At 42.7% G+C, this 12,988-nt stretch overlaps 1 protein-coding gene across 1 annotated transcript in view; it reads right to left on the bottom strand.

Annotated features, from left to right (window-relative positions):
• LOC116375320 (uncharacterized) overlaps positions 1-12,626 on the bottom strand; it is a 51,916-nt gene extending 39,290 nt beyond the window's left edge. The window contains exons 1-2 of the mRNA XM_031832671.1: positions 12,255-12,626; positions 808-1,989 (exon numbers count right to left, since the gene is read on the bottom strand). Of these exons, the coding sequence (XP_031688531.1) occupies positions 808-1,893 (1,086 nt within the window). The 5' untranslated portion in view covers positions 1,894-1,989; positions 12,255-12,626. The remainder of the gene's footprint in view (positions 1-807; positions 1,990-12,254) is intronic.
• Positions 12,627-12,988: the final 362 nt, after the last annotated feature.

Genomic DNA, 12,988 nt, shown 5'->3' with positions numbered 1-12,988 from the left:
GTAGGGTCTAGGGATGGAATCGGCTGCATTCTGATTCTCTACCCCTGGCCTACGTGGTAGGGGCTTGGGATGGAATCGGCTGCATTCTGATTCTCTACCCCTGGCCTACGTGGTAGGGGCTAGGGATGGAATCGGCTGCATTCTGATTCTCTACCCCTGGCCTACGTGGTAGGGGCTAGGGATGGAATCGGCTGCATTCTGACTCTCTACCCCTGGCCTACGTGGTAGGGGCTAGGGATGGAATCGGCTGCATTCTGATTCTCTACCCCTGGCCTACGTGGTAGGGGCTAGGGATGGAATCGGCTGCATTCTGATTCTCTACCCCTGGCCTACGTGGTAGGGGCTAGGGATGGAATCGGCTGCATTCTGACTCTCTACCCCTGGCCTACGTGGTAGGGGCTAGGGATGGAATCGGATGCATTCTGATTCTCTACCCCTGGCCTACGTGGTAGGGGCTAGGGATGGAATCGGCTGCATTCTGATTCTCTACCCCTGGCCTACGTGGTAGGGGCTAGGGATGGAATCGGCTGCATTCTGATTCTCTACCCCTGGCCTACGTGGTAGGGGCTAGGGATGGAATCGGCTGCATTCTGATTCTCTACCCCTGTCCTGAAGTGTGCACTTGTTCACTAACCCCTCATGCATTTAAAAAAGCATTGGATTGGTGCAGGGATAGCTGGAAGGAGTCTCCAACATATTCCTCTCACCGGTCCATTCCTTTTACAACCATGAGGGGGAGTGTGTGAATGCAGACTTCAGGAGAAGGATAGGGAATCTGAATGTAGAATCTGTGTGTGTGTCTCCTACCTCTAGCTGTATACTCCCAGCCTTCTTCTTCAGTTCGTCACACTTCCTGAACTTACAGATCTGATGACCTGTCTTCCTGTTTCTACAGGCTGAACAGACCCCACAGTTAATCAGTCTTCTGCAGGGGGCACACACTCCACACCGCTTCCTCTTCCTCTTGGAGGCTCCTGACCCCTGACCCCCAGAGGTCATCCCCGGCGAGGTTGAAGAGCAGGGTGAGGGGTTTGTCTGGTTGACATGGTGGCAGTCCGACAGAAGTTGGTTATGATTGGTTGTCATCTGGAAGTGGGAGGAGTCCGAAATGTTATTGTGCGACCCCATCGCCATGACGATGACTCCGGGTGGTAACCCCAACATTCCGGCGGGGAAGTTGGACATGTTGACCCCGTTGACTCCGCCTCCTCCTCCGTTGCCACTGCTGCTGCGATTCGATAGGCTGAGCATGTCCTGGTGGGCATGGCCCTGTTTGGTCATGTGATTGGCGGCAGCATAGCCGGACTGGAAGTTGTTATTCCCGTGATGATGATGCATTTCCTGTCCCTGTGAGGAGGCGTGTCCTCCATGTCTTGCGTGCTGCTTGCCCTCTCCACCCTGACCGCCTGCCACGCCGCCGGTCCGGTGGGGCTGCATGTGCGTTGTCGAGGGCGACGGGTGTGTTGTGGGCGGCGCTAGGGGCGTGGTCTGATGCACGGGAGGTTTGCGCCCCCAAAGCATCGCCGCGTTGACGTTCATATTCATGTTGATGTTGTCATGACAACCCCACGGCGACACGCCCGCCACGCCCACTCCGAGCCTGCCGCCGGGGAACATAGGAGCGGTGATGTGGGCGAGCTTGGCCGACTGAGGGAAGTTCATGCTGTTAACTGCGTTCATATTCACGTTGGTTTTAGTGTAGAAGTTAGCGAAGGATTGGTATCGCTCCATCTCAGCCGTATAGTCCAGGACCGGAGTGAGACCACAACCGCCCACGGCGACCGCACCGCTCTGATCGGGGTGGTGACCGTGCGTGGTTGTGGTTGAGGACAGGTTGTGACCGCTGTGATCGTTGTGTACACTGCTGGACCTGGTCAGACCAGACATGACCATACTGTGGGAACACGGTTGGAGGTCTGTGGTTGTGTTGGTCAGTCTCGGGTTGCTGTCAGAAGATATAACCCTTTATGGTCTCATTTGAAGACCTCTCTAAGGAGAGAGAGAAATATATACAAAAATTAAATAGTGAATAACTTAACATACACAAACAGAAACAACATGCCAGAATCAGTTTGGTCTAACTAAATCCTCTAACCACTGACTTAGTTTGGTCTAACTAAATCCTCTAACCACTGACTTAGTTTGGTCTAACTAAATCCTCTAACCACTGGCTTAGTTTGGTCTAACTAAATCCTCTAACCACTGGCTTAGTTTGGTCTAACTAAATCCTCTAACCACTGACTTAGTTTGGTCTAACTAAATCCTCTAACCACTGGCTTAGTTTGGTCTAACTAAATCCTCTAACCACTGGCTTAGTTTGGTCTAACTAAATCCTCTAACCACTGGCTTAGTTTGGTCTAACTAAATCCTCTAACCACTGGCTTAGTTTGGTCTAACTAAATCCTCTAACCACTGGCTTAGTTTGGTCTAACTAAATCCTCTAACCACTGGCTTAGTTTGGTCTAACTAAATCCTCTAACCACTGACTTAGTTTGGTCTAACTAAATCCTCTAACCACTGGCTTAGTTTGGTCTAACTAAATCCTCTAACCACTGGCTTAGTTTGGTCTAACTAAATCCTCTAACCACTGGCTTAGTTTGGTCTAACTAAATCCTCTAACCACTGACTTAGTTTGGTCTAACTAAATCCTCTAACCACTGACTTAGTTTGGTCTAACTAAATCCTCTAACCACTGACTTAGTTTGGTCTAACTAAATCCTCTAACCACTGGCTTAGTTTGGTCTAACTAAATCCTCTAACCACTGACTTAGTTTGGTCTAACTAAATCATCTAACCACTGGCTTAGTTTGGTCTAACTAAATCCTCTAACCACTGACTTAATTTGGTCTAACTAAATCCTCTAACCACTGGCTTAGTTTGGTCTAACTAAATCCTCTAACCACTAGCTTAGTTTGGTCTAACTAAATCCTCTAACCACTGGCTTAGTTTGGTCTAACTAAATCCTCTAGCCACTGGCTTAGTTTGGTCTAACTAAATCCTCTAACCACTGACTTAGTTTGGTCTAACTAAATCCTCTAACCACTGGCTTAGTTTGGTCTAACTAACTCCTCTAACCACTGACTTAGTTTGGTCTAGCTAAATCCTCTAACCACTGGCTTAGTTTGGTCTAACTAACTCCTCTAACCACTGACTTAGTTGGTCTAACTAAATCCTCTAACCACTGGCTTAGTTTGGTCTAACTAAATCCTCTAACCACTGGCTTAGTTTGGTCTAACTAAATCCTCTAACCACTGACTTAGTTTGGTCTAACTAAATCCTCTAACCACTGGCTTAGTTTGGTCTAACTAAATCCTCTAACCACTGACTTAGTTTGGTCTAACTAAATCCTCTAACCACTGGCTTAGTTTGGTCTAACTAAATCCTCTAACCACTGGCTTAGTTTGGTCTAACTAAATCCTCTAACCACTGACTTAGTTTGGTCTAACTAAATCCTCTAACCACTGGCTTAGTTTGGTCTAACTAAATCCTCTAACCACTGACTTAGTTTGGTCTAACGAAATCCTCTAACCACTGGCTTAGTTTGGTCTAACTAAATCCTCTAACCACTGGCTTAGTTTGGTCTAACTAAATCCTCTAACCACTGACTTAGTTTGGTCTAACTAAATCCTCTAACCACTGGCTTAGTTTGGTCTAACTAAATCCTCTAACCACTGGCTTAGTTTGGTCTAACTAAATCCTCTAACCACTGACTTAGTTTGGTCTAACTAAATCCTCTAACCACTGGCTTAGTTTGGTCTAACTAAATCCTCTAACCACTGGCTTAGTTTGGTCTAACTAAATCCTCTAACCACTGGCTTAGTTTGGTCTAACTAAATCCTCTAACCACTGGCTTAGTTTGGTCTAACTAAATCCTCTAACCACTGGCTTAGTTTGGTCTAACTAAATCCTCTAACCACTGGCTTAGTTTGGTCTAACTAAATCCTCTAACCACTGGCTTAGTTTGGTCTAACTAAATCCTCTAACCACTGACTTAGTTTGGTCTAACTAAATCCTCTAACCACTGGCTTAGTTTGGTCTAACTAAGTCCTCTAACCACTGACTTAGTTTGGTCTAACTAAATCCTCTAACCACTGGCTTAGTTTGGTCTAACTAAATCCTCTAACCACTGACTTAGTTTGGTCTAACTAAATCCTCTAACCACTGGCTTAGTTGGTCTAACTAAATCCTCTAACCACTGGCTTAGTTTGGTCTAACTAAATCCTCTAACCACTGACTTAGTTTGGTCTAACTAAATCCTCTAACCACTGGCTTAGTTTGGTCTAACTAAATCCTCTAACCACTGGCTTAGTTTGGTCTAACTAAATCCTCTAACCACTGGCTTAGTTTGGTCTAACTAAATCCTCTAACCACTGGCTTAGTTTGGTCTAACTAAATCCTCTAACCACTGGCTTAGTTTGGTCTAACTAAATCCTCTAACCACTGACTTAGTTTGGTCTAACTAAATCCTCTAACCACTGGCTTAGTTTGGTCTAACTAAATCCTCTAACCACTGACTTAGTTTGGTCTAACTAAATCCTCTAACCACTGGCTTAGTTTGGTCTAACTAAATCCTCTAACCACTGGCTTAGTTTGGTCTAACTAAATCCTCTAACCACTGACTTAGTTTGGTCTAACTAAATCCTCTAACCACTGGCTTAGTTTGGTCTAACTAAATCCTCTAACCACTGACTTAGTTTGGTCTAACGAAATCCTCTAACCACTGGCTTAGTTTGGTCTAACTAAATCCTCTAACCACTGGCTTAGTTTGGTCTAACTAAATCCTCTAACCACTGACTTAGTTTGGTCTAACTAAATCCTCTAACCACTGGCTTAGTTTGGTCTAACTAAATCCTCTAACCACTGGCTTAGTTTGGTCTAACTAAATCCTCTAACCACTGACTTAGTTTGGTCTAACTAAATCCTCTAACCACTGGCTTAGTTTGGTCTAACTAAATCCTCTAACCACTGGCTTAGTTTGGTCTAACTAAATCCTCTAACCACTGGCTTAGTTTGGTCTAACTAAATCCTCTAACCACTGGCTTAGTTTGGTCTAACTAAATCCTCTAACCACTGGCTTAGTTTGGTCTAACTAAATCCTCTAACCACTGGCTTAGTTTGGTCTAACTAAATCCTCTAACCACTGGCTTAGTTTGGTCTAACTAAATCTCTAACCACTGACTTAGTTTGGTCTAACTAAATCCTCTAACCACTGGCTTAGTTTGGTCTAACTAAGTCCTCTAACCACTGACTTAGTTTGGTCTAACTAAATCCTCTAACCACTGGCTTAGTTTGGTCTAACTAAATCCTCTAACCACTGACTTAGTTTGGTCTAACTAAATCCTCTAACCACTGGGCTTAGTTTGGTCTAACTAATCCTCTAACCACTGGCTTAGTTTGGTCTAACTAAATCCTCTAACCACTGACTTAGTTTGGTCTAACTAAATCCTCTAACCACTGGCTTAGTTTGGTCTAACTAAATCCTCTAACCACTGGCTTAGTTTGGTCTAACTAAATCCTCTAACCACTGGCTTAGTTTGGTCTAACTAAATCCTCTAACCACTGGCTTAGTTTGGTCTAACTAAATCCTCTAACCACTGGCTTAGTTTGGTCTAACTAAATCCTCTAACCACTGACTTAGTTTGGTCTAACTAAATCCTCTAACCACTGGCTTAGTTTGGTCTAACTAAATCCTCTAACCACTGACTTAGTTTGGTCTAACTAAATCCTCTAACCACTGGCTTAGTTTGCTCTAACTAAATCCTCTAACCACTGGCTTAGTTTGGTCTAACTAAATCCTCTAACCACTGACTTAGTTTGGTCTAACTAAATCCTCTAACCACTGGCTTAGTTTGGTCTAACTAAATCCTCTAACCACTGGCTTAGTTTGGTCTAACTAAATCCTCTAACCACTGACTTAGTTTGGTCTAACTAAATCCTCTAACCACTGGCTTAGTTTGGTCTAACTAAATCCTCTAACCACTGGCTTAGTTTGGTCTAACTAAATCCTCTAACCACTGACTTAGTTTGGTCTAACTAAATCCTCTAACCACTGGCTTAGTTTGGTCTAACTAAATCCTCTAACCACTGGCTTAGTTTGGTCTAACTAAATCCTCTAACCACTGGCTTAGTTTGGTCTAACTAAATCCTCTAACCACTGACTTAGTTTGGTCTAACTAAATCCTCTAACCACTGGCTTAGTTTGGTCTAACTAAATCCTCTAACCACCGGCTTAGTTTGGTCTAACTAAATCCTCTAACCACTGGCTTAGTTTGGTCTAACTAAATCCTCTAACCACTGGCTTAGTTTGGTCTAACTAAATCCTCTAACCACTGACTTAGTTTGGTCTAACTAAATCCTCTAACCACTGGCTTAGTTTGGTCTAACTAAATCCTCTAACCACTGACTTAGTTTGGTCTAACTAAATCCTCTAACCACTGGCTTAGTTTGCTCTAACTAAATCCTCTAACCACTGGCTTAGTTTGGTCTAACTAAATCCTCTAACCACTGACTTAGTTTGGTCTAACTAAATCCTCTAACCACTGGCTTAGTTTGGTCTAACTAAATCCTCTAACCACTGGCTTAGTTTGGTCTAACTAAATCCTCTAACCACTGACTTAGTTTGGTCTAACTAAATCCTCTAACCACTGGCTTAGTTTGGTCTAACTAAATCCTCTAACCACTGGCTTAGTTTGGTCTAACTAAATCCTCTAACCACTGACTTAGTTTGGTCTAACTAAATCCTCTAACCACTGGCTTAGTTTGGTCTAACTAAATCCTCTAACCACTGGCTTAGTTTGGTCTAACTAAATCCTCTAACCACTGGCTTAGTTTGGTCTAACTAAATCCTCTAACCACTGACTTAGTTTGGTCTAACTAAATCCTCTAACCACTGGCTTAGTTTGGTCTAACTAAATCCTCTAACCACTGGCTTAGTTTGGTCTAACTAAATCCTCTAACCACTGGCTTAGTTTGGTCTAACTAAATCCTCTAACCACTGGCTTAGTTTGGTCTAACTAAATCCTCTAACCACTGGCTTAGTTTGGTCTAACAAAATCCTCTAACCACTGGCTTAGTTTGGTCTAACTAAATCCTCTCCATCTCTCTCTCACAAGTTTAGCAGTGGTGGAAAAAGTACTCAATTGTCATACTTGAGTAAAAGTAAAGACACCTTAATCGAAAATGACTCAGGTAAAAGTGACAGACACCCAGTAAAATACTACTTGAGTAAAAGTCTAAAAGTATTTGGTTTGAAATATACTTAAGTATCAAAAGTAAAAGTATAAATCATTTCACATTCCTTATATTAAGCAAACCAGACGGCACCATGTTCTTGTTTCATAATTTACTGATAGCCAGGGACACACTCCAACACTCAGACATAATTTACTGATAGCCAGGGACACACTCCAACACTCAGACATAATTTACTGATAGCCAGGGACACACTCCAACACTCAGACATAATTTACTGATAGCCAGGGACACACTCCAACACTCAGACATAATTTACTGATAGCCAGGGACACACTCCAACACTCAGACATAATTTACTGATAGCCAGGGACACACTCCAACACTCAGACATAATTTACTGATAGCCAGGGACACACTCCAACACTCAGACATCATTTACTGATAGCCAGGGACACACTCCAACACTCAGACATAATTTACTGATAGCCAGGGACACACTCCAACACTCAGACATAATTTACTGATAGCCAGGGACACACTCCAACACTCAGACATCATTTACTGATAGCCAGGGACACACTCCAACACTCAGACATAATTTACTGATAGCCAGGGACACACTCCAACACTCAGACATAATTTACTGATAGCCAGGGACACACTCCAACACTCAGACATAATTTGCACATGAAGCATTTGTGTTTAGTGAGCCTGCCAGATCAGAGGCAGTAGGGATGACCAGGGACATTCCCTTGATAAGTGTGTGAATTTGACCAGTTTCCTGTCCTGCTGAGCATTAAAAATGTAACGAGTACTTTTGGGTGTCAGGGAAAATGTATGGAGTAAAAAGTATATTTTCTTTAGGACTGTAGTGGAGTAAAAGTTGTCTAAAATATAAATAGTAATGTACAGATACCCCAAAAAACTACTTAAGTAGTACTTTAAAGTATTTTTTACTAAGTACTATAAACCACGACTTAAGTAGTACTTTAAAGTACTTTTACTTGAGTACTATAAACCACGACTTAAGTAGTACTTTAAAGTATTTTTACTTGAGTACTATAAACCACGACTTAAGTAGTACTTTAAAGTATTTTTACTTGAGTACTATAAACCACGACTTAAGTAGTACTTTAAAGTACTTTTACTTGAGTACTATAAACCACGACTTAAGTAGTACTTTAAAGTATTTTTACTAAGTACTATAAACCACGACTTAAGTAGTACTTTAAAGTATTTTTACTAAGTACTATAAACCACGACTTAAGTAGTACTTTAAAGTATTTTTACTAAGTACTATAAACCACGACTTAAGTAGTACTTTAAAGTATTTTTACTAAGTACTATAAACCACGACTTAAGTAGTACTTTAAAGTATTTTTACTAAGTACTATAAACCACGACTTAAGTAGTACTTTAAAGTATTTTTACTAAGTACTATAAACCACGACTTAAGTAGTACTTTAAAGTATTTTTACTAAGTACTATAAACCACGACTTAAGTAGTACTTTAAAGTATTTTTACTAAGTACTATAAACCACGACTTAAGTAGTACTTTAAAGTATTTTTACTAAGTACTATAAACCACGACTTAAGTAGTACTTTAAAGTATTTTTACTAAGTACTATAAACCACGACTTAAGTAGTACTTTAAAGTATTTTTACTAAGTACTATAAACCACGACTTAAGTAGTACTTTAAAGTATTTTTACTAAGTACTATAAACCACGACTTAAGTAGTACTTTAAAGTATTTTTACTAAGTACTATAAACCACGACTTAAGTAGTACTTTAAAGTATTTTTACTAAGTACTATAAACCACGACTTAAGTAGTACTTTAAAGTATTTTTACTAAGTACTATAAACCACGACTTAAGTAGTACTTTAAAGTATTTTTACTAAGTACTATAAACCACGACTTAAGTAGTACTTTAAAGTATTTTTACTAAGTACTATAAACCACTGGTTTCCATCCAATGGCGACAGATTTTCATGCAAATATTCTAAAATCTGCATCAAGAAAATATGTGGCGTTTCCACCAAACTGACTTGTTGAGAATAAAAAGCCGTGTGTGATGAGGTAGTGCACACAAAATGTACGTTCTTGTGTGTGATGAAGCATTACAGCGCATTCTGAAAGTATTCAGACCCCTTGACGTTTCCACATTTTGTTAAGTGTACAGCCTTATTCTAAAATGGATTAAATTGTTTTTTTCCCCTCAATCTACACACAATACCCCATAATGACATCACAATACCCCACAATGACATCACAATGCCCCACAATGACATCACAATACCCCACAATGACATCACAATACCCCACAATGACCCCACAATGCCCCATAATGACATCACAATACCCCACAATGACATTTACAATGCCCCATAATGACATCACAATACCCCACAATGACCCCACAATGCCCCATAATGACATCACAATACCCCACAATGACATCACAATACCACATAATGACATCACAATACCCCATAATGACATCACACTACCTCATAATGACATCACAATAAACCATAATGACACCACAATAAACCATAATGACACCACAATGCCCCATAATGACATCACAATAAACCATAATGACATCACAATGCCCCATAATGACATCACAATAAACCATAATGACATCACAATAAACCATAATGACATCACAATAAATCATAATGACACCACAATGCCCCATAATGACATCACAATAAACCATAACGACACCACAATGCCCCATAATGACATCACAATAAACCATAATGACACCACAATGCCCCATAATGACATCACAATAAACCATAATGACATCACAATAAACCATAATGACATCACAATAAACCATAATGACATCACAATAAACCATAATGACATCACAATAACCAAAAACAGTTTTTTTAAAACATTTTTGCAAACGTATATTTTTTAAAAAGAAGAAAAATATCACATTTACTTAAGTATTCAGACCCTTTACTCAGTACTTTGTTGACGTACCTTTGGCAGCGATTACAGCCTCCAGTCTTCTTGGCTATGACGCTACAAGCTTGACACACCTGTATTTGGGGAGTTTCTCCCATTCTTCTCTGTAGATCCTCTCAAGGTCTGTCAGGTTGGATGGGGAGCGTCGCTGCACAGCTATCTTCAGGTCTCTCCAGAGATGTTCGATCGGGTTCAAGTCCAGGCTCTGGCCGGGCCCCTCAAGGACATTCAGAGACTTGTCCCAAAGCCACTCCTGAGTTGTCTTGGCTGTGTGCTTAGGGTCGTTGTCCTGTTGGAAGGTGAACCATCACCCCAGTCTGGGGTCCTGAGCGCTCTGGAGCAGGTTTTCATCATCTCTCTGTACTTTGCTCTGTTCATCTTTCCCTCGATCCTGACTAGTCTCCCAGTCCCTGCCGCTGAAAAACATCCCCACAGCATGATGCTGCCACCACCATGCTTCACCGTAGGGATGGTGCCAGGTTTCCCCCAGACGTGACGCTTGGCACTCAGGCCAAAGAGTTCAATCTTAGTTTCATCAGACCAGAGAATCTGATAGTCCTCTAGGTGCCTTGTGGCAAACTCCAAGCAGACTGTCATGTGCCTTTTTACTGAGGAGTTGAATCCGCCTCGAGTCTCATAGGTTCTGAATATTTACGTAAATAAATAAAAAATTGTTTTGTATTTTTAATACATTTGCAAACATTTCGAACAAACGTGTTTTCACTTTGTCATTAAGGGGCTTTGGCTTTGTCATTAAGGGGCTTTGGCTTTGTCATTAAGGGGCGAAGTGTGGAGATTGATGAGGATGTTTTATTGAATCCATGTTAGAATGAGGCTGCAACGTTTAAAAAAGAAGTGGAAAAAGTCAAAGGGTCTGAATACTTTCTGAAGTCTGAGAAAATAAAGATAATTCATAAAGTGACTGATATACACCTGTTGTATATATCATAGAACCAAACGGATCTCCAGTGTTAACCTCAGACCTTATTTTCTGCGTATATCCAAAACACAATTTTCCCGAACAGAACAACTCATTTATGTTGTTAAGACTCCAAGCTAGCTGTCTCTCTCTCTCTCTCGGTCTCTGTCTGTCTCTCTCTCTCTCTCTCTCTGTCTCTCTCCCTCTCTCTCTCTCTCGTCATCCTTCTTTCTATTCCTCCCTGACCCCCAAAAATACAGTTTCTCCCCAATCCATCTCTCAGAGTCTCTTGTTTCAGTACAATTTCATTGTCCTCTACCCTCTCTCCTCTCCCTCCCTCTCTCCCCCTCTCTGAGTCTCTCTCTCCCTCTACCTTCCCCTCTCTACCGCTCCCCCCTCTCCTCTCCCTCCCTCCCCTCGCTATCCCCCCTCTCTCTCCTCTCCCTCTACCTTCCCCTCTCTACCGCTCCCCCCCTCTCCTCTCCCTCCCCTCGCTATCCCCCCTCTCTCTCCTCTCCCTCCCTCCCCCTCGCTATCCCCCCTCTCTCTCCTCTCCCTCCCTCCCCCTCCCTATCCCCCCTCTCTCTCCTCTCCCCCCCTCCCCCTCTCTCTAATGGACAAATCTGATGTTCTCCTCACAACACTCAAATAACACCCCTTGCACCAAACTCAGTGTGTGTGTGTGTGTGTGTTTAGGATCAATATTTTATGTTATCATCAGTGACAAACCCTGCAGGTGTATCCATATATCTCCCTAAATTGTATTAAAATAAAATAGTACTAGCAGCAACCTTATAATCAATTCTATAATCAATCCATATGACACTGTGTGTGTGTGTGTGTGTGTGTGTGTGTGTGTGTGTGTGTGTGTGTGTGTGTGTGTGTGTGTGTGTGTGTGTGTGTGTGTGTGTGTGTGTGTGTGTGTGTGTGTGTGTGTGTGTGTGTGTGTGTGTGTGGCCCGTTGCCCCCAGGGCTATAACTAATTATCTGGTCAGACAGCCGGCGGCGCGAGCGGCGGAAGGTCACCAGCTGTGGAAATTGAACCTCCCCGCGAGCCCACGTCTCTCTCTCTCCTGTTGGTCTACAGTACCTTACAGGAAGACAGCATGCAGCAGCTAACGGAGAAAGAAGATGGACGCTGTTACCTACTCACCGACTCCCGGAGGGGAAAGGAGGCGGGAAGCGCGAGCACCCACCGTGGAGCATGTCTGTCTGGTAGAGAGGAGAGGAGGGAGGGGGCACCGACACACTGATCTGCCTCCCTTCGGTAAACGTTACCCGTGGGGTTAAAAACCAAACGGCGGAAACGGGTAAAAGTCTCGAGCAGGTTATGGCGACCTGTGAGGCTAGTGGGAAGGAAAAGAGGGATAATAATGAATGATGGCGGAGGGAGGGAGGGCAGACTGATAAGACGCGCTGTGCCTGCGTGCATCCTCAAAGACGCGCAGTGAGTGACGGGAGGGGAGGGGGGAGGGAAGGGAGCACGCAAAGGTATAACGGGGCCGGGCTCCTCCCGGGGCGCTCACGGCGGGGAGAAGAAGAGAGTGGGATGAGGAGGGGAGGGAGGTGTTATTGTGGGCGAGGAGATTGTTAGTTTCTTCCAGCTGTCTGTCGCTGCGTGCGGCTGATTGGAGCGTGGCGAGTTGTGGAACAGAAGAACCCCCGCTGATCATTGGCTAAGAAGCAGTAACTATTTGCATATAATATAACATTTGAAATGTCTTTGTTATTTTGGTGAGAGTAATGTTTACTGTTCATTTTTATCGTTTATTTCACTTGCTTTGGCAATGTAAACATATGTTTCCCATGCCAATAAAGCCCCTTAAAATGAAATTGAAAAATGTAATTGGAGGGAGAGAGAAAGAGTGGTAAGGAGAGAAGGTAGAG

This window comes from Oncorhynchus kisutch, linkage group LG9, assembly GCF_002021735.2.
Source record: "Oncorhynchus kisutch isolate 150728-3 linkage group LG9, Okis_V2, whole genome shotgun sequence".
Classification (NCBI taxonomy): domain Eukaryota; kingdom Metazoa; phylum Chordata; class Actinopteri; order Salmoniformes; family Salmonidae; genus Oncorhynchus; species Oncorhynchus kisutch.
This window is presented reverse-complemented; position numbering and strand designations above follow the sequence as displayed.